The sequence below is a fragment of the Rhinichthys klamathensis genome, unplaced genomic scaffold, assembly GCF_029890125.1.
Source record: "Rhinichthys klamathensis goyatoka isolate OS25496 unplaced genomic scaffold, OSU_Roscu_1.1 h1tg000183l_1, whole genome shotgun sequence".
NCBI classification, from domain to species: Eukaryota; Metazoa; Chordata; class Actinopteri; order Cypriniformes; family Leuciscidae; genus Rhinichthys; species Rhinichthys klamathensis.
Genome location: NW_026606711.1, coordinates 1415965 through 1439312, shown reverse-complemented (window position 1 = coordinate 1439312; position 23348 = coordinate 1415965). Strand labels below are relative to the sequence as shown.

General features: G+C 39.6%; 1 protein-coding gene across 2 annotated transcripts in view; it reads right to left on the bottom strand.

Moving 5' to 3' along the window:
- The window catches only part of cntnap3 (contactin associated protein family member 3), a 193344-nt gene that overhangs the window by 131929 nt on the left and 38067 nt on the right, over nucleotides 1-23348 (bottom strand). For both annotated transcript variants that reach the window (XM_056261574.1, XM_056261576.1), the window contains exons 3-4: nucleotides 6820-7013; nucleotides 1103-1250 (exon numbers count right to left, since the gene is read on the bottom strand). In XM_056261574.1, the coding sequence (XP_056117549.1) occupies nucleotides 1103-1250; nucleotides 6820-7013 (342 nt within the window). The remainder of the gene's footprint in view (nucleotides 1-1102; nucleotides 1251-6819; nucleotides 7014-23348) is intronic.

Here is a 23348-nt window from a genome sequence, read left to right as displayed (position 1 = left end):
AAGGGGGAAAAAGCATTCGACATGATAAGCTTCGTTAGATTTAATCAACGCGATTTACAGCAACCGTGCAAATTATAGCCTACTTTGTTCTCGAATTGTTCATGTTAACAACATCAGCATTGCGTGACTAATGTTAAATTTAATGTGTTTTATGGTTACCTGTGTAGTTCAGAATTCATATTCTCCATAATAGCAAAACGAGAAAGGCACAACAAAGGAAACTCCATAACTGTGTGAATTAAGAAAACGTACTGTTACACGATTGAACTATTGAAATGTCTTACTTGTTCAGCAGAAAAAAGCCGTCTCTTCTTCCGTTTCGAACCCCTTCAAAACACGGAGTTCACGCACTTTTCAAAAGCCCCGCCGATGTTTAAATCCTTGTGTTCGCATGAGACGGTTTCTTTCTCTTTCTCTAGCCACCTTAAATCCGAAGTACGAAGTCTTTTGGGTTTTATAACTGCTGAATCTCCAGTTGACACTGATGATTGTTGTTTGGATCTTTCTGGATGCCATAAGTTTAATCATGTAAAGTGCTGCGAGAAAAGCCTATACATCTAAACATCTCGTCACGCGCAGTATAGCCGGCTAGCCGAAACTCCTTCTTTATGTGTACAGGTGTGACGTAATGACGCAAAGACATGCTCGAATTTCCCGCGGAAACCCACCAGTACCACTGGAATTAAAATCATTATTACAAGCTAACCGTTTTGAATCTAGGCTAGCTATGGCAAGCAGATAGTTTTGACCACTGGCAGAATTAGTTTTTTTTAATATAATTATTTTGGATTATTTTTAACTTAAAAAAGTTACGGACTGGAGCTTTAAATAACATATACTTACAATAATAATACTATAAACCATATTTAAATGATATAAATAAACTAAGTTTAAGGTTGATTAAAAACAGTAAACTGATACATATAGAAATTTTATAACATGGAAGATTTTTAAATAATACTTCAATGTTAAATAAATAAATACATGTCATAACATGAAATATTTTAAATAATTAAATGAATGAATTAATAAATTATAAATATTTTTTTTTGTCATTTCATAAAATGAAAGATGTTAAATGATATGTAAATTGAATACGTACTGTACTGGCATCCGTACGCCTCCAGCCTCAGTCCCATCCTCCCGTTGGGGTTCCAGTCCAGAGGCAGGATTCTGAGATACTGAGCAACGACTGGATGCTGGAGCTTGTACATCACCACACTGTCGGCGTTGGAGTTCCCAGAAAAAGCCTCAAATAAAAAGAACAACAGCGTTTCGTGACCTTTCGTGATATTTGTGGTTTGACATTGACATGATGCACTAATGCAGTCTTGCATCTTTTATGGTCTCCCATTGGATCATAAAGATCCTGAACTCAGGTGGATTCACATACGACGAGACGAGACCAGTCTATAACTTAAGTTCTACTTAACACGAGGCGAGACCCTGTGGCGACCGGAGCGATTCAACATCGCCATGGGTCAATGCGCAGATATCCACTCAGGCTGTGTATTAAAGGAGATCAATACAGGCACTTTTGTCCAGTAACATCCACATACTAGCAAAAACCTGATCTCACAACTAAGATAGGCTGGTTACGCTGGTCTATGACCAGTCAACTCAGTGGTCGACTTATGAGTTTCTTAGGTAGTGTTTACATTAGATGCATTATTACAAAGAACACGCGCATGTTGTGTTTTCATGTTTTATGGGGACTTTCCATAGACATAATGATTTTTACACTGTACAAACTGTATATTCTATCCCCTTACCCTAAACCTACCCATCACAGAAAACTTTCTATATTTTCACATTTTCAAAAAACATAATTTAGTCTGCTTTCTAGGCGGTTTTCCTCATGGGGACCAAAAAATGTCCCCACAAAGTCAAGGGTTTTGGATATTGCCATCTTTGTGGAGACAATTTGTCTTACCTGGAGCACGCACGCATGGACACACATATATATTCTATAATAATTTTTTTAAATGTATATTAAATATATAAATAAATAACTAATAATAAGAAATGCATGTACATACACTATAAATATTAAATATACAAATATTACAAATAAAATGATAAAATATATATATTATTAAATATAAAGAATATATAATCCACTAGTCAGTTTGTAAGGCTAAGACAAGCTGAACATCCACAAAAGCAGCTAAACACAAGCTTGGGAAACCAGTCAGACCAGCTTAAACCAGCTAACACCCACACACCACCTCGGGTGGTTTTTAAAATCAGGGTATTTTCCAGCTAAGGTCCTGCTAGCCATTTTAAGAGGCAAAGTAGAGTTATTGTGGATTATTTTGCAGGGAGGAATGTTCATTTTGTCCTTATATCTGTCAGAGATGTGTGCAATTTGGTCTTTCTTAGCTCCGAGTAATTGGGAGCTGAGTAGCGTTTCTCAGTGCGTTTGAAGGGATCAGCCGTCTGGTGAAGTGAAGCGTTAAGCTCAACAAATTGCTCTGTTTCCTGCCGAGGAGGCGCATCTCATTTGCTCTAAAGTGGCCTGTGAAATATATCAAGAGTCAAGGTGCAAATCCTCCACTGGTAGGAGCGACACGAAGAGGGGAAAAGAAGCTCACGTCTTCAACTCTAAGTGCTTCTGACGACAGACAGATTCGTGACTAACCGTTCTCAACAGGCTTTATAGCGAACGACACGTGAACAAACAGGAAAACGGGTCTCATCGCATTCGCATGTTGGAGAAAGTGTAAACGACAGTATGAACTTACGCCAATATCTATGGACTTTTAAAGTAACTGGCTAACCTAGATCTATTCATTATTGGCATTTTACTCAATTTATGTATCTAAATGTTAGTGAAAAGAAGAAACATATGTGACGGACATCGGTTGTGCTCATCTTCGCTCGCTGCTTTGAAGGTATCTTGAGTAAAATAGCTCTAAATGAAAAAGATTCTTAAAAAAGATCAAAAGATTTCTATTACAAATAAATGTTGTTCTTTTGAACTTTCTATTCATCAACGAATCTTGCAAAAGAAAAGTGTCCTGGTTTCCATAAAAAAATTAAGCAGCACAACTGTTTTCAACATTGATTATAATCAGCAGCAGCAAATCTGCATATTAGAGTGATTTCTGAAGGATCATGTGACACTGAAGACTGGAATAATGATGCTGAAAATTCAGCTTTGATCACAGGAATAAATTACATTTTAAATAAACGGAGCAATTCCAATTGGGTCCTCACACCATCGGTGTCACGGTGGCTGTTTCAGAGGAACGAGAGTGGAGTCCAGATGCAGCAAACATTAAGTCAAACAAACATAATAAAAGTAACTCCAGGTAAAACTGCACTCTAAACAATGCTGGGTTGTTTTAACCCAAATTTGGGTCAAATATGGACAAACCCAAATGTTGGGTTAAAAATGTCATTTAAAATTTTAACCCAACTTCAACTTTCACTTTCAACTGTAAAAAAAAGTTATTACATTTTAACCCAACATTTGGGTTTGTCTATTTGACCCAAATTTGGGTTGAAACAACCCAGCATTTTTTTGAGTGTGAAAAATGCAGACACGGGCAAGGAAGGCAAACAAAACTGACAACATGCACACACATAACATCCATAGAAGGACAACACCAGACAAAGACCTGCATGGCTGTGTCCGAAATCTCCCACTACTCACTATATAGTGGACTATATAGTGAGCTCGCCAATTTGTATTGCTGTCCAAATGTATAGTGATGATTATTATACCCTATATAGTCCACTCAATGTATCCCAGAATGCATTTTGAAAAGTAGTGTACAACCGATGGTCACTAACCCAAGCCCTACATACCATCATACATTGCGCTGATCATAAAAATAGCGGATGGACGTCAAGGAGAGCAGCGCGACAATACGAATTTGTCTGGCGAGGTGGGGCCATGGGTTGGCACATTCCCGGGATGGACCTGCTGCGTCTTCATCCATAACATAACATTCTTCATCCATAACATAACATCTTCATAACGTTTTTCATAACTCCATGTAGGACGTTTCTGTACATAAATGTAAGCACTGTGGCAGTAGTAATGCAATATTAAGAAAATGTACTCTTACTCTTGATACTCAAGTACTTTTAAAAACAAGTACAGTACTTTTACTTAAGTAGACATCTGACTGTAGTACTTTTTACTTGTACTTGAGTAAAATTTAGCCAGGGGTATCTACTTTTACTCAAGTAATAAAGCTGTGTCCTCTGTCCGTCTCTGATAAAGACCTAGCATCATCTTCATCTTTAACTTACAATTTGATGACGTCACGCTAGCGTAGCAATAACAGCACATCGTTTTCTGTGTCTAGAAATCCTGTTTCTTTTGCTAATCCGCAAAATCTTCTGAATCACGAGAACAAACACACAAAAAAGATAAATATTGAGTGGCATCTCCACAGAGTCTAAAAGCTGTTTTATTAAGAGTATTATGAGCAAGATATTTGATAACGTAGATCTCTTTTTTTTTTCTAATGTCGACAGGCAAGAGAAAACGGTGTGGCGCGAAAATGAAAATATATGAAATATGTGTATTAATTTTATTTATGTTTATAAGTTATAATCATGTGTGGAGTAACGCATTATAACAAAAACGACCAGAAATGACTTTTAATTTTACAATTTTGGAGAAATCTTAGCTCAATATAATGTAATGTATTTATATATAAAAAAAAAATCTATTTAGCCCAGAGCTGTCTCGGCACCAGCTGACAGATGATGGCGCGTTTAAATAGTGCGACAGTAATGACGTAATCAACGGCGCCGAGTGACAATCGAGTAGTGTCCGAAAGTGGTGTTTCTATTATGCTGGTGAGCTCACTATATAGTGCTCTACTCCCTACCCCCTACATAGGGGTTAGGGAGTAGTGGTTTGAGTGGAGATTTCGGACACAGCCCATGAGAAACACTGGGTACACTCAATGGGGAACAAGACACACCTGGGAACAATCAGGAACTAATCAACAAGAAAAACTACAAAGGACTACAAAACACACAGAACAGGAAATAACATAAAAGTCCACACGAGACAAGGGGAACAAGACACGATTCATGACAATCGGTGCTTGGGCCCTAAATATATTCAAACAGAAAACACTTCTTTTACATTGTAATAATATTTCGCAGTATTACTGTTTTACTGTATTTTTTATCAAATAAATTCAGCTTTGGTGAGCAGAAGAGACACAAAAACATTAAAAAAAAATCTTATTGACCCCAAACTTTTGAACTGTAGTCTAGTTAGGATGCTGAAATAAATCCCTTTACATTTTTTAACATGATCTACTGTTGATGAATTATGACAATGGTTGTAAGAGTGCATAATTTATCTTCCTCAGTTTGAATAAGCAGCTGGAAGACATTTAAAAATTAGAGTCCTGGGGTCCCATTTATAAAACTTTGGGTAGGATTTGCATCAGAAGTGGCGTACGGATGAAACATAGGACGTGCGTACGCACAGAAATATTTGGATTTATAAAACCGTGCGCACGCACATCCTACGCAGTTTTCCCTTAATAAATCACAATCAATTCTAAATGTAGCGCAGATTTTGCGGCTTCATGTCACGCCCATAGATGCCCATAAATAGTCCGTGAAACGCCCACAAGTTAATATTCATCGATTGCAAAATCATGCCAAACACAGAGAGGAAAACAAAGAAACGTAACTTCACTCAATGTGAAGTAGAAATTTTCGTTGGCGAGGTGTAAAAGAGGAGTAAAATGTTGTTTGGAGGGCACAGTGTGGGCATTACTAATGCCAAAAAGGCACTTGAGTGGCAAAAGGACGCCGTTAATGCTGCAGCCTCACAACCTCGGACCGTGGCCGAAATACGAAAGAAATGGTCGGACATCAAAGTCGATGCAAAAAAAGCATCTGCCGCTCCATCGCCGGAGTGTTGTGATGGCATCATGGCATTTTATTACCATCCATTTGATTGCTTCTGACAAGCTGTGTTATGAGGATGAATTGCATAACATGCCAATATTATTGCAGAACATATTTCACTTTTCTTTTTGCAAATATGTGTTCATTTGCATTTCTGTTGTAATCTTCGTTTGATTTTGTTTGTTTTACACTGCAGATCGATCAAACGGGTGTTCGTGTAGGCTGTTAATTGTAAGACTTGCTTTGTGAAGTCTTCGTGTTATTTATGAGAGGCAGTATTGCCATTTCTTTTACACAACGGTCTACAGTTTCACGCGTTTCTTCCATCTGCCGACGGTGTCGCCATTTCTCATTTCACCCGTTTTTATGCGTACGCCTGGGTCAGAGCTTGCGTGAAGGACCGCACATTTTCCCGTCAAGTTTGCTTTTTATAAATACCAATTATTGCGTAGAGAGCGCGTACACCTTCTTTTGTGCGTACGCAATGTTTATAAATGAGGCCCCTGGTGTATTTCATGCTTGTTTATATTTAAAAATCCAGCATTTATGCAGAACATATTTTTTTCTGGTTATTTTTCTGGTATTTCTGGCATTTTGATTCAATGTTTAGAATATAAATCAATTTTTTTTATAATTATTAAATAAATACAGTTTAAAGCATATATATTTAAAATCCTACAGTGTACTTTTGTATTCAAATAAATAAAGTAATTTTGCTTGTAAATGTCTCCTCGTATCCCTTTATTAAGGAAAATATTTGTGCCCGTAAAGTTCTTTATGTGCTCCTAAATTATCCAAATTTTAAAAAAGCATTAAGTCCTGCACTTACTAAAATCTATTGCTGTGTAAATTTTTATCTTATCTGGGCATGTTTTTCCTCCATCTCAGGTGAAGCTGCACAACACCGAGGAATTAAACTCTTACCCTGATACTATCTTCCTGTCGGTACGGTCTCCAGTTGTGGCCCGTGTCACTGAACATGAGGAGGTAGCGTGTGACCCAATCTGAGCTCCCGTATCGGCCCTGGGTGGCCATGGCTGTAATCTCCGTCCGCTGCTCCAGCTTGATCTCCAGCCACTGATACTTATTGGAGTCCAGTGGAGACCAGCCTCCAGCACCTGCAGGACACGAGACAGAGAAAGAGCTGGATGAGCTGAGGGCTTCACATGGCATGCACTGCACTATGGTCCGAGCGGCATACATCACATGCTGTTCATAAACAACGCAGGGATTTATTGGGAGAAAACAACAGCTGCCTTCTAAGGAAGCATGCAAATTGAAATTGAACCCTTATAAGTGCCTGATTTGAAACGCTCTCTATATAGACAGACACTCATGTGAAGTGCACAGATTCACAAGTCATTTCAATAGTTTGATGTTAGCTAGCATGTTGATAGGCTAGTGTTCAATGTAAAACTCTAACAAAGATTGGATGAATCATTTGAATATATATACACATTTTATATAAATAAAATGTATAATATAGTATAAAACCTTTCCCCCATCTTTCCTTCATGCTTTATCAACACATCTTAATGAGGATAAAGCCGTTCAACTGAAATAATCCTGTTAAAAAACCTGCTTGTAGTCTAGCAACCAGTTGATTAGATTAGTTTATAATCTTGATCTTTTCATTTGTGAAATTCTCTTTGACACTTTCAATATCCCACCTAAGCCTTCACATACAATCATTTGCAAGAAAATGAAAATGTTATCATCATTGTTTCCTATAGAACTTTCTCTCTTCCATGGAAGACAAATGTGGATATTTAACATAACTTTGAAGCATACAAGGAAAGCCCATGGGAATGAAGGCAGTCAATCTCCACAAAAAGCACCATACAAGTAGCATAAGAGTCTCTTCAGACTGTTTGACTCTTCAGACTATGGCATCTACGCTAATATTAGTCTCTCTGTTTATCCCAAGGTTTACCGCAGTCCGCCGGATCCAGGCCGTATCCAGATCTGATGAAGGACCTGCGCCTGTACACGACGACAACGCATTCCTGAAGTGTCACTAGTCCCTCCCTGTGAAGGCCTCCTTCCCTTTACCTCTGTACAGAGAATCGTTGTCGGGATAATCCCGGGTTCACGTGGCTACGCCGAAGCGATAAAATTCTGTATTATAAATTTTAAGGCCGGACAAGTAGTTTGTTGAGGGTTGTTTTTTTAGGGAAGGACTACATTCCTGCGCACATATATTCAAACGCGCATACCTATAGAATGAACTTTTAATACGCATGTGCACGCCATCAGCGTTCTCACAGGTTCGCGTTAAGAGATAACTTAAGGGTTTTCTGTTAGAACGATGTCGTGTTAGCGGCACCTAAGTTAATAACTAATGATCTTTGCCATGGAAATGAATCAATTAAAACTAACTTTAACTGGAAAATAAGTTATTGTTATTTTATTTATACCTGTTGAGGATTTGTTGCATGTCTACAAATACGCTGTTGAACATCTGCAACCTAAATTGATAACATACTGACAGAATGTTTAATAGCAGTTTACATGTTACATACAGTGTAATGATTGCTACAAAATATTTAATAGAGAATCCAGATACTACCCTGATGAGAGTAAGTATGTACTTGTAAAGTAACTTATAGTCAGCAGACTATCAATAGACAATCTATAGGGGGACCATCAAAATAAAGTGTTACCAATAATTTCATTCTAGAGCTGTCATAAAGCCAAAACAATCTGTTACTTTAATTTCCTATTATCACTGTAAAGCAGATTTGGAACAATCTACATTGTTAAAAGCGCTATATAAATGAAGATGACCTGACTTGACTTGACTATTTTTTGGTGTCCCTATATATTTTCATTGTATAGAAAAGTCAACATGTACAGACTTCAAAAAATATCTCCTTTTGTGCTCAGAGAAGTTTAAATGACAGAGTTTTCGTTTCCTTTATTAACTATCCTCACTGAAAAAAATTGTGCGTATTTCCATTGAAACAATTTTCACTCAGAAATAGCTAGTAAATTACACAAATTATAACAAAAAAAATGGCAGTGTAACATTGAATCAAAAGAAATTTTGAAGTAGAAATACTGAAATATTTTCTTGTAAAACATACTCTAATAATAATTTAATGTTTTATTTACAAATTCGAAAATGTTTTATTTTTTACAGTGTAGGGTTTGCGGTTAACAACCTTTGTGCTAGCAGACTGTCTAACAGGCGGTTACTGCTAACAACATTAATATTCTGAGCCCATCAGAAAAGAGTCCATTTACCTACAGCGGACCCATAAATACTGACACAAATAAGCCTGAAAATCTCAGTCATATTCCCTCTTTTATTATCTGCACTGGTTAGGCCACCCATTGTGCCGTGCGGCGTCTCAGATGTGGATCCTCTACCTCAGCGGAGCAGGGTAAATCAGATAAGACGGCATCATAAACGGTACCTGTCTGTCGTAAATCATGATAAAATTACCTAACGTGGGACACCGCGCTGTGAGGAGCAGGCGAGAACAACACCTGCTCGGGACATTTTGGCAGCAGAGCAAGAGAAAATGCTGAATGTGGCCAAAGATGGATGCCAGATGGATGGAGCCATCAGACAGGTGGAGCTCAGTGAACCCAAACTGTGTCTCGCTCACAATCAGGACAGACCAACTGAAGATGGGGATATTGTAGACCGCCACGGGAACAGAAAAGACAATCTTTATACCCAGAGAACCATTTTAATGCTCACAGGTTGTTCTTTCACAGCTCAGAAGGGTCACTGAAGTATCAACAGTCGCAGATGTAACTTCTCTAATAAATATAGACATGGTAATACTTTACAATAGGGTTCATTATTTAACATTAGTTAAAGCTGCTGTAGGTAACTTTTGTAAAAAATATTTTTTACATATTTGTTAAAACTGTCATTATGTCCTGACAATAGAATATGAGACAGATAATCTGTGAAAAAAATCAAGCTCTTCTGGCTTCTCCCAGTGGTCCTATTTCCATTTGCAGAAATACACGCTCCCGGTCAGAAACAACCAATCAGAGCCAGGAGGAATGTCTTAGCAGTGTCAATCACGCTCGTGTACGCGCTGATCACACCCCTCTCTTGCACAGCGCGAGCCGTCGTTCAAACTCAAGATTGCCGGCGTGCTGCAGCTGTGCTTATGACGGAGAAACAACCTAAACTGCCAATTCTCGAGTGACACCTGCTCATAAAACAAAGAGGTAAAAGGAAAAAGACCAATGACGATAAACAAGCGAAAAAGAAAGAATTACACAGAGCCCATTGACTCGGTGTCAAAACTCTAGCCGCATAACATGTAGATAAAATGTCACGCACTCTGTTAAGCAACAATTGAAACCTGCTAATTCACTGGCTTGTCATGTTGCTGAAATAATGTACTAGCACACCTTATCTAGCATTATATATCGCTAGAATAATTACTTACATACTGTAACGTTAGTTACCGTTATATTAACGTTATCTTACTAGCTATTTATAACTTATAGAAAGAGTGCAACATTATAAAGTTACATGTAGGCTATTGCAAAATACATAATGATTTGAGGACCAAGTTTGTAGTCAAAGTATGGGCAGGCCATAGTCAATGTAAAGCATATTGTTGACGTTTAGTCCCTATTAGTGAATGTGACATATAACTTTTTATCCGCTGTTATGGGTGGCCCTGTTTACTAGCCTGCGCGTTCACGACAGGCTCCGCTGTGGAGGACGAGCTGTGGAGGTGAGGGCTGTAGCGCAGCAGAGAGCAAGGGGGTGGGACCTGTAAGTTGTGCTTTTTCAAATTTTCAGGCTAAGTCAACGTTTTCTCAAAACTCCCTACTGCAGCTTTAACTGAAATGATTAGAAATAATGGTGATCGGTAAGATACACAAACTGGGAGATCGAGGTTTGGTTAGACTTGTTGTGGCGTCCGGTTGAATCATGAAACCTGAGTTTGGTGTTTATAAAACAGCCAGTTAGCTTCAGAGTAGCATAACTAGCCTATTTGAGTATTTAGGGCAGAGCTGAATACGTGTGTCAGAAGACATTGACATGGCCACTGAAATGAGAAGTGCAGATGCTTGACCTCGGCTCATTACTGAGAGCCAAACAGAGGGGCGGACAGCGGGAGAACGTTTATACTGACACAAAGCGTGTGTTTAGAATTCAAACCAGCATCCAGAAAGTAGCATTGTCCTTAATATTATGGAAAAGGGACAGCAGTATCTATGATCGATTGCAGAGTGTTTCTCTAAAAGGTTTCTAAAGCCCTGAGCTCCTGTTGTCTCAGCGCTGGCAGAGAAGAGCATTCAGGAATCAGGCTTAGCTGGAAAAATGCTTGCACATCTCGGAGAAAAACAAAGAGAGGTTTCCGTGTTTAAGTTATATTGGAGGTTTAACCTGAAATGACACTCACATTCTATTTCACTTTAGTGAAGCAGGCTCATTTCCAGAAGGAAAATGGGAAGGTGGGAATGAACTGAAATGTCTAAAAAGATTTAATTGCATTCATTCAGATGAATAAAAATAGATATAATATAAAGATAAAATACCTGCTGATGCTGCAGAGCAAGTATGGACTTACTTCTGCTAATAGATACACAGACACACTGCTGTGAGCATGTAAGATTTGATGCGGCTGCATAAATATATATATAAATCCCACAGCAGATCTAGGCAGGTGGAGCTGGGGGAGGTGGAGGGTTTCAGAGGACCAGCTTACTACAACAAACACTGAACCAGACTATCTAAATGCTGAGCAAGCAATCTCATTGGCTGCAGGATCAGCGGAGGCCAATCAGATTGCGCCATGCGGTAATGATGTGATTGATTGCAGATTTCATGTAAAGGACCATCTGTGCCCTCTGGAGTTTCATGACTGAACTAGATATTTATTTATTTATTTATAATATAAAATATTAATATTTAATATAAAAAATCATTTTATTTATTTCGTAATTTAACATGTGTAATTATATATACTGTACATTTGTTATTATAATGAACTAAAATTAAGCAAAAACATTTTCATCACTTCTAAAATAACTGACATAAAATGTAAAAAAAAAAAACTTAGTTTATTTCAATTAATTGACAAGGCAACATTTTTAATTTTCTTCTAATTAAAGTTGAAGTACTACAATAATCACAACTAAATAAATTAAACTAAAACCTAATAAAAAAAATATTTTATACTAAAATTAGAAAATATTAAACAGAAAATCTGATTTAAAATATTAACAAAACCTATAGTAGTGTATTAATGATAGTAAAATAACTGTTTTTACACATAAAAACTATCTATATTTTTATTAAACCCCTAAACACAGACAGCATCATCGAGTATATCCAATTCAATCCGACTTTTTTCTGGTATTGCCACTGTTGTCAATTCTACGCCAGTCTTTCCCCCCATTGTGTTTCCATTAACACTGAATTACCAGTCTTAATGACCTCTTATACGGCCCTCATTAAAGAATAATAGTTTAATTCCGAATAAGCCCCGTCTCTGCTCAGCTGTCACGTCGAATGAAGCAAAAGTCGGACGTTCATTGCACTTTTTCTGACCGGAACGGACAAAACCTTCCTCTAAATGAAGAAAGTGATGAAGGTTAACCAGGGGTCATTGATGAGGGCAGCCGACCGCTGGTCTGACACTCATTTAAATGACCCTGTCATCATATATAACACCTGGACCAACACCACAAACCACCAGTGACATTTCATCTGTAAGAAACAGACAAAATAGTGACTTTTTATAAGCTAATCAGTGACCTACGTCAAACTATTTGGACTGGGACTGATCATTTGGAAAAATCCCATTTTATTCCAGAATCCCATTGAAATATGAAATATATAAAGATATACTATGATTCTAAAGTTTGGAGACAGTCATTTTTATTTTTTAAGAAATTGATTATAAGAAAATAATCAGAAATGTTTCTTGAACAGCAAATCATCATATTAGAATGTTTTCTGAAGGGGGGGGGGGGGGGGGGGATCACATTATGATATAAATGTTTTTCTCCAAAACACATTGGCCACAATTATTGGCTCCCTTTTATTAAATACTTTTTGCATTCTCCTTTTTCCAAGATAACAGCTCTGAGTCTTCTCCTGTAATGCCGGATGAGTTTGGAGAACACCTGACCTGAGATCAGAGAGCATTCCTCCATACAGAATCTCTCCAGATCCTGCAGATTCCCAGATCCATGTTGTGCTTCTCCTCTTCAGTTCAGCCACTCATCAGGTCAGGGACTGGGACGGTCATGGCAGAAGCTTCATTTTGTGTTCAGTTACCCATTTTTGTGTTGATTTAGAGTTTGTTTTGGACCGTTGCACTAATGGAAGATCCAACCACTGCCCATTATAAGATTTCTAGCAGAAGGCGTCAGGTTTTGATTTTGTATCTGTTGATATTTGCTAGAATATCCACAATGTCAAGTCAAGTCAAGTCAAATATATTTATATAGCGCTTTTCACAATACAGATTGTATAAAAGCTGCTTCACAGTATCAATGCCATGTATCTGAAGAAGATGTCCAGGACCTCCAGCAGAAAAACAGGCCCTCAACATTAAAGATCCAATGGTATATTCAATTGTACACATGGGGTACATTTAATCCCTGTTTGCTGCCAAAAAGCTCTTTTTTTTGTTTCATCTGACCACAGAACCCTGTGCCGTTTGAAGATCCAGTCGTGTCTGACAACTGAATATGCTGGAGTTAGTTTTTGCACGAGCGAGGAGGATTTTTCTTGAAACCCTCCCAAACAACATGTGGGGATGTAGGGGTTGTTTGATATATTTTTTAGGCTTTCTGACCCCCAAGACTGAACTAATCTCTGTAATTCTCCATCTGTGAACCATTGGAGAGTCTTTGGCCACTCAAATTTTCCTCCTCGCTGTGCATTAAAACAATAAAGACAGTAGACACACGTCCTCTTCCTGGCAGATTCATAACATCTTTAGTTGATTGGAACTTCTTAATTATTGCCCTGATGGTCACAATGGGGATTTTCAACTCTTTAGCTATTTTCTTACAGCCACTTTCTATTTTGTGATGCTCAACAATATTTTGCTGCACATCAGAACTATATTCTTTGGTTTTACTCATTGTGACGGATGATTAAAGGTGCTCTAAGCGATGTCACACGTTTTTTAGGCCAATTTTTTTTTTGTCACTTACAGCAAACATCTCCTCACTGTCCGCTAGCTGCCTGTCCCCTGAACACACTCTGATAGCCCAGGCTCCACAAACAGCAACAAAAACAAACTGGGGCAACCCGCTCCACGAAACATAACAAACTGTTCCAGCCAATCACCGACTAGAAGGGTTTGGGGGGGGTTAGTGCGCGTACACATGAAGCGGGGTGTGGAGGAGAGAAGCATGAAGAGGGAAGTTCGAATTATTTCTCTTTAAGTTTGATATGGCCGACCCACGTCCAAAGAGACGACGTTCCGATGAACAGATTGCAAAGAAGAGGGAAAAGGAGAAGGAACACTCGAAGTCCCGAATTTACATTGGAAAAGCCTTGGAAAGGTGGCGAGAACTCTGCCGGCAGAAGGGCTTCCAATCCGACACTTGCTCTGTTTTTGCTGGACAGGTGGGTAAATCCAGTTTTTTGTTTTTCTAAATGGACGTTCATGTTCGCCTAACAAACACAAGGGAGGGGGAGGGGACGGGATGAGAGGGGAGGGGACGGGATGAGGAGGGAGGGTCGAGCTAGCCGAGAATTGATGACACCTAACATCGCAGAGCACCTTTAAGGGAATTTGGCCTTTGTGTTTCCTCATATTTAAACTTCTGTGGAAAAAGAAGTCATGGCTGGACAATTTCATGTTCCTGTCACCCTGGTGTTCTGGGTGTATATTTCAGAATATGACTGTTTTTAAATGGAGCCTTGTTGAGCAGAGGAGACTTCTTTAAAAAACATCAACCAATCGTTTGGACTAGTTGTTTTTTCTTTTGACATTGCAGTAATGGCTAGGAGAACATTTAGCATTACAGTAATGACATTCACCCAAATGTTTATTTCCTGTGGTGCAGTAAATGTATGATTCATACGTCACAACGGCTGAATGGAAAATGGAAGACATGTATTATCGGCTAGCAGGATTTAAGAAAGTTGAAACAAATTCAGTGAAGCAAACAGCGCTCCGATGAAGAGCCGACATCTGTCTGATGAACTGGCCAGAATCTCATCTATTATTTACCCCGTTTCCACCTGCAAGTGCCAAGGGACAAACGCTAGTTTGGAGCAGGACGGCATCAGCAGAAATGTCTGATGAAAGTAGAAAAAGAGTTTTATAACATTAGCAGGCGTGATTGTAGAGCTTTTGATGAAGCTAATGCAACACAAATGGATCTGGAAAGCTGCCACCTGCTTGATTTTTCTTGACTCGAGTGAAAGGCAACAAGAGGATACGAATTTAAATACTTTCTGGTTAATTGCATCTGCTCAGTTTATCTGAAAGGATTATAATTAGAATTTCATACAGATCTAATTTTCTTTTTCACATTGATTGTAGATCCAAATGCCAGACTGTTTAATCCGCATGTTGAAAGCGAAACATGTGAAAGAGTAAATTATAGTTTTTATCATTTGGCCACGCACTAAAAATTCACACGAATAGTTGTTTTCACACAATGCAAAATGAAATACATTCAATTTTCCTTATGAACACATAGCCTAACTTTAAAGAGGACGTCTGGCTTTTAGATTACTGTGTTATATAGGTCTTTTGCTTCAATATATAATGGCCTTGTAAGTATGGTTGTTACATCCTGGGGATAAAATCTAAAGCTGGTAGCGGCTATCATGAGACACACAATCACATTTGCATTCTAATTAAACCCTCCGTGCAGTATTCATATCTGCAACGTGGCGAGGAACAATTACACCTGCTGATAGACTAACAGCTGACGATTTAAACGACAGCTAATGGCGCCCGTAATGATACAAACACAGTGGAACGCTTGTGAGAAATCCAGCGCTCTTCACAGCGAGAGCCGGCGGCGGTCGGGGGATTAGCACAAGCTGCCATATAAAATGAGAACGCTTTGCTTATTTATCCCATGATTCAAAGAGTTTTGTTCCGATATCCCGGCAGGTTTGTGCAATGAAATACAGCATGTAATCCGGCCTGAGATTGGAGGCATTCTAATGGGAAAAATACCACAAACGGACGTCCAACAAATTCATTATTGGTCTAATAATGTTGTTTAAAGTAGAATGCAGCCGCTGAGGGCTTAAAATGTTTAGAAGGCATCAAGAGACTCATTAAATAGAAAGCCTGAAACTTCTGTGTATATAATATGATATGTCTTATATTGTGTCTCTGTGATCTTCTTCTGTTTTCTGGTCCAGTGGGTGAAAATGGTGCATCTGATCACTTACAGTACACTTCTCTTCACCAGCGCACATGATTTGAGGAATTCATGTCTGAACACAAACAGTGTGACTAATTCTGCCACTGTACAGAATAAAACAAAGCACTAAAATACTCAAAACATACAACCAATGCAGCACCACTGCAGGGGTGTGTTTCTCGTACAACGCCGTAACTCGCTGCTAACTACCATAGTACGATGCATCGCTGACGAAATCAACTAGCTAGTAACGACTGTTTCCCGAAATGAATGAATCTGTTTGAGATCTAATTAAGGCTAGATGTTTTGGTATAAATTACAGACATGGCCTCTGAGGACTATCTCTTATTTTTCTCAGTTACTTTGCTTTATTTCCAGATTCAATCATAGGATCGTTCTTACGTACTAGAGCACATGCACAGTCTTCAAAAACGGTGCTTTAAATCTCTTGACAAACTAAAAGACGTAAATGACATTTGTATGTATTCTAAATCAAATATATAGATTGTACTGAATGTCAGCTTGCTTATTTGGCTCAAGATACGGATTTATGCATCAGCCACATGTCATGCAAACTAGAAACTCTGCTTCTAAATATACTGTAGCTCGAGAGCTGTCGCTCCAAACACACAACTGTGCAATGCTGTTTGCATATGTTTGTTGGAACGATGGTTTCGGGAAACACCGACTCGTGGAACTATAATGATAACGACAGAACTTGCGACCATAGTTGGCTAACGATGCTTTTGGGAAACGCACCCCAGAACAATTCCCAAACGACTCCTAGCTGCTTATTTGAACTAAATCGGAAACAGAGTCGATACTGAATTATTCTGACTCACTTACTGAACCACTTACTGAATGCCCAAATTCAAAATGAATCAATAACTAATACTGTATTATTCATTGAGACTTAAATTAGTGCAAATACTCATGGGTTGTTCATTTCTTTTATTAAATTAATTAATTACATATGATCAATTACATAAAATACGCACCTCCTTATAGGGGGATTTTTAAATTTGAGGGGGGAAGGGCATTTTTTTGTATTACATGTATCTCACCTTAAATGAATGCTCACTCTATATATACTAGGGGTGTAACGATATTCGAACCAAACCGAAAAACCGCGATACAGAACACACGATTCGAATCGCGATACTCTCATTGCGTACCGAACACGCCCCTCCGCGCCCCCTGCTACCCCGGCCCCGCCCAGCCCGGCTCAATGGACCTCATGTCTTGTGTACAGTACACAACGAATTCAGTTTTGTAGCTAACCACCATTAACACCAAATAACAAGCTCCGTGTTTTGTTACTTTCGATAATAAGCAAGGTGTAATCTTTCAAATTTGTCTATTTGATACGAAATTCAAACAATAAATGGCGTTTTGGCGCTCTTTGATGTGGCGTGACAGATCCCTGTAGGCCTACTAAGCTCCTCATTTCAAACGGCAACGCGGCGCGCGGGTAAACGCGATCATCTCTTCCTCAGTTACGGAATGGACACCTGAAGGTATGTTGAAAGATGCAGTATACGTACTGAAAGGCATCATAACTCGTGTAATCGCTCAATCAGTGTTTCAGCAGCGGAAACGTCAATATAACAGCATAGCTTGTCACTAGCATTATATTTACCTCAACAGGCAAGTGATTCAGTGTCCACAACTTCCTATAAATGGTTCCTATAAATGAACTCTTGCACTAAATAAATGCACCATGTTAGCCTTTTTTACTTTTTTTAATTTTACTTAACCTGTTAATGATATCTTGATTATTTAATGTATGTTTAAAATATCTTTCATGAAAATGACAACTGTGTAAAGTATTATATTTCAATAACAAATTAGAGTAAAACACAAGTTAATGCAAAAACTGCCTTATGTTCAGTTTACATGTTTTCATACAATGTGTTGTGTGTTGATTATTATATCTAAAAAATAAATAGCATCTGAATTTAGGTTAAAAGTCTAGGCTACAACCTTTAATGTTATAGTAATGTGCGGCTCCCTAAATAGTTTACAGATTTAGCAGATTTTTTTTTAATCCTTGTGAAACGTTTAATTGTAATTGAATTAATTTAAAGACAAAGACAATTTTTTCGTTAAACCACTGTTTAAAAAAGAAAAGGGAAAAAAAGAAGCAATTTTAGCTTTCTAAACCGAACCGAATCGAACCGAACCGAGACGTCAAAACCGTGGGAAACCGAACCGTCAATTTTGTGTATCGTTACACCCCTAATATATACTATAGTAGTAGTTGTAGTAGTATACTTTATTGTCCTCGAAAGGAAATTTGTTTTGGACTACATGTTGCTGCATATACTATATGTACATATATATACTATATATTTAACATATGAGCAGAAACTGTCTAACAAAAGCTTATTTGATGTCTATTTTATAGTAAAAACTTTATAATCTATCCAAAACTAGTCAACGAAATATTGTCTTTTATTTCTTCAGGTGAGAATCACCTAATTATTCATGAGGGGTCGTTCACGCCTCCACGCATATTGCCTTTCCAAACAAAAAAATGTTTTGCACAATTTAAACCAATGTATTGTTTTATGTGAATGATTAGGCAGGATGATTTTCAGATCATTTTGAAGCAAAAACTCTAGGCGACAACATCCATTAGTCAAAAGTCTTGTGGACACATATTTAGTATGTGTTTTGTGGCCTTATTTCAGAAACTTTAATTTTTAGTTTTTTCAATAACCATGCATAAACAATATTCTCTCAAAAATACAAACATACATACATGTTGCTCGCATATTATGGTAGCCCTGTTTGTGCTAAATAGAGTGTAATTTCACCTGTGCCATTAATATGTTTATAAGCAACTGAAAAAAGCACAAATGTCAGGGCATGTCCAAAAACACCTTAGACCCCAGAGGGTTAACTAAAGCAAATCAAAATTTGGTGTGAGCTTTTCAAACAGCTTTTGTCCAGGTACACTTGCACACAGTTTTTCAGGTAAGACTTTTGCACGGTACTATACAAATATATACATGCATACATACATACACAATATAAATGAAGTAAAGATCAACTGGATTAATGTCTCCTCTGTGCAATGTCATAATGTCTGTGTAAATTTGTCTTGCAATTAGGTTAACAAGGTACCAGGTTAATACAAGTGATTCAGAAGAAGAATTAGTTTACAGGTTTGTGGCATCAAAAATGTGAAAGACAATTCAAATGCGAGGCATTTTGTACCAACTAAACTAGACATCCAGAATTGTATATTCTGTGAAATGATTCCATTTATATATGTTCTGTGAAACCTGAAATTCTCATCATCTGCAGTGAATTCAATCATAATGTGTTTCTTATTTACAATTATTTATTCTCCAAAAATGTTAAAAGAATAGTCTAGGACTGAAAAATCGATACGAGGAATCAGTCCCAGAATGGCTAAATTCCTTGCGATTCCCATCTCTAGTCCCCAGACATCCCATCAGCCATCACTCCACGCACGGCCTGTCGACTTCATTGTCTAGACACTAGATGTTTGTCTTCTTCTGTAAGTACTTCAGGCCAAATTAAATGCCAAGATATTAGTGGCTCTATCAGAAGCAAGTGAGATTTCAGAAAATCAATACAAATCTTAAACCAGCACATATAGGACTCGGACTAAAGGTCAAACAGGGTGGCACGTAAAAGTTGGAAGCATGTGAAAAATAACAAATAGTTTGAGATTGCTCCGGGCTGATGCCTGGATCAGGTCAACAGGCACTTACAGTGAAGGCGAAAGTGTTCAGAATCTCAAACCACACGGACAGAAGGTGCCATTTATTTTCAAGAAAGATGCAAGCCAAACATGTCACAAATGTTTGAAAGGGATTTTTCATCCCAGAATAAACATTCTGTCATCATTTACTACCCCTCATGTCGTTCCAAACCTAGTTGACCTTCTTTCTTGTGTGGAACACAAAATGTGATATGTTGAGAAATATCTCAGTGTTTTTTATACATAAAATTAAAGTCAGTTAGGTCTAATATTGTTCTTCTTTAAGGGTGAGTAGATAATTTTTGACTAAACCATGAATTTAAAGCAAACTTGTGAAATGATTGGCTTGCGTGAAGTGTGCTTGATGTATGGTTTTCTGTAACATCTGATTTGAAATAAAGTGCTATACAAATTAAATTAAGTTTGTTAGGTTTAAAATGACAGAAAACAATAATAAACAGTAGAGCACACCGTTAGCTATGCCAAGGTCATTGGTTCGATTCCAAATACATACATGTAAAAGTAGGCAGTGCTGAAAAAGAAGACAGAAAAGCAGAGACAGACTGAAATTCTTATTACAAACATCTCAGCTTCATAGTGTGAAAGGTTTTTAGTACACTGGTCTATTATTGTGGCATCATCGATTTCCAATACATCGCTCTGTAATTGACACTGACTGTAATTGTCTAAGGGTGTTTTCACACCTCGCTTGTTTGGAGAGTTTGTTTCAGAACCTGGTGCGCTTTCTCCCTGAGTTCGGTTAGTTTAGGCACATATGAACACGGAAGTCGTGCTAGGATCCGCACCAAAACAATCGCTCCAAGATCGCCTAAGGGCGTTTTCGCACCAAGGTCCGAACCAAAGTTCACGTTTTGATAGATTTTATACGTTCAGAAAGTTTTGGTTTGGTTTCACACTGCAATTATGCGAGCGCACTAAAGATCTTTACGTGACACACTTGCGTCCTGTCGTCATCATCTATGCGAGCTGCATCTTGACATCGATTGGTTTGTAAATGGACGTGCGTCTTACATCAGCGTGTTGTCAATTCGGCGGGTAACTTTGACAACATGAATGAACAGACGCATATCTCACGTCCTCTCATACCCTCTCTCTCTCCGAAAATATCTGGAAAGTGTCTGCATTTTTGTGCGTTTTTTCCAGTTGACTTCTTATTATGTCATCAGACCATACTTCAATTAAAAACCTCGTCTCCTCCTCTCCCCATGTGCTTCCACGGCTCATTTTTCCTGCCACCTTCTGTTTTTTCGGCTATGCGGGAACCACCGGAACTTCCTGTAAAAGGTCTGAAAGTCCGACCCATACAGAAATGCTTTCACACTAGAAACGAACCAAACCTTTGTTCAGTTTGATCCGGACCGAGACTACCTCTTTTCGTTGGACCAAATTTCATCTGTTTGGTTCGGACCGTTGTCCGGGGGAGGTTTCACACCTGTAATTTTGATTCGGACCAAACTGAAAAGTCCGGACCAAACAAGGTAGGTGTGAAAGGGCCCTAAGAGAGGCGTCTCGGCAGTGTTGCCAGACGTAGGATAATTATCGTATTTGTACGATAATTTTGACCTCTGTACGATCAATAATGAAAAAAATCCCAAAATGTACGATAATTTCAGAATTTTGTGACACTTCAATCGGAGGTCATTGTAATCATAGTGCTTCTAAACTCATTGATCTAGCTGTGGATCTACGTCATGATTGTGAGGAGAAAGTGAAGGTGAGAGAGCACGGCAGAGAGGGAGAGAGTGAGAGACCTTGCGTGTGTGCCTCATGAAAGCAACTCCCCCTGTCAACCGTTTGGCTCGTGTACGATAACTTTCTTCCAAATATGATCATTTTGAGCTTCTGGTACGATACTTGGATATTTCCAATCTGGCAACACTGCGTCTCGGCCCCATTGAAAACAAACTCTGGAGCGATTCGGTTGAGGTGAGAAAGCAATCCAACCCAACAGACCAACAAACCAAGCGGTATCATTCTGTTACGCTGGTAGCAGGAATGAAGCAGAGAGTGAATCCAAACGCAAGCACTTTAATAATCCAACACACAGGTAATCCAGGGTAAACGCAGAACAAGGTACTCAGAAGAACAAGGAACAGCTACAAGCAAACATTAAACAACAACCGACAGCCAACAACTGAAACACAGGGGTTTAAATACACAGACAAACAAGCTAAACAAGATAACAAGGGGGCGTGGTTAATTAGAGACACCTGGGGAGACTAATAGACATAGACGAGGAACACCTGTGGACACTGAGCAACAACATGACAAAAGACAAGACACATGGCAGGATAACATGACAAACAGGGAATCACATGACAGACAAGAACAAGGAACAAAACACAAAACCCACACCGTGACATAGCCCCTCCCCTATGGGCGGCTCCCGACGCCCATAAAAACAAAAAACAATAGTTCAGGAGGGTGGTGAAGCGGAGGCGGTCTGGGGGAGGGATGGAGGGCCAGGCCCGCACAGGGGAACGGGACCAGGACATAGTCATGGTGGACCTGGGCCATGAAGCGTGGGCGGACCAGGTTGTGCAGGCGACCAGGGTGGAGCAGGCAGTTCAGGTGGCCACGGTGGAGAAGACCCTTCGGGCGGCCAGGGCGGTGAAGACCCTTCGGGCGGCCACGGCGGCGAAGACCCCTCGGGCGGCCACGGCGGTGAAGACCCCTCGGGCGGCCACGGCGGTGAAGACCCCTCGGGCGGCCACGGCGGTGAAGACCCCTCGGGCGGCCACGGCGGTGAAGACCCCTCGGGCGGCCACGGCGGTGAAGAGGGCTTTCGGCTGGGCAGGACCAGCCGTGAAGAGGGCTCAGAGCTAAGCAGAACCAGCGGCGAAAGAAACTCTGCGCTGGACAGGACTGGCGCAGGATCAGTGAGCTCTGGTGCAGGATCAACGGCCCCTGGCGCAGGATCAGCAGGCTCTGGCGCCGGATCAGCGGGCTCTGGCGCAGGATCAGCGGGCTCTGGCGCAGGATCAGCGGGCTCTGGCGCAGGATCAGCGGGCTCTGGCGCAGGATCAGCGGGCTCTGGCGCAGGATCAGCGGGCTCTGGCGCAGGATCAGCGGGCTCTGGCTCAAGGGTGTGCGTAGCCCACACACACCACATGGCTGTGGCCATAATGGCCAGTGTCGCGGTCACTGAGGACTCAGGCGGCGCATGCGTGGCGTGATCAGTCTCTGGCTGGGCAGACGTGACGTGAACAGTCTCTGGCTGGGCAGATGTGACGTGAACAGTCTCTGGCTGGGCAGACGTGACGTGAACAGTCTCTGGCTGGGCAGACGTGACGTGAACAGTCTCTGGCTGGGCAGACGTGACGTGAACAGTCTCTGGCTGGGCAGACGTGACGTG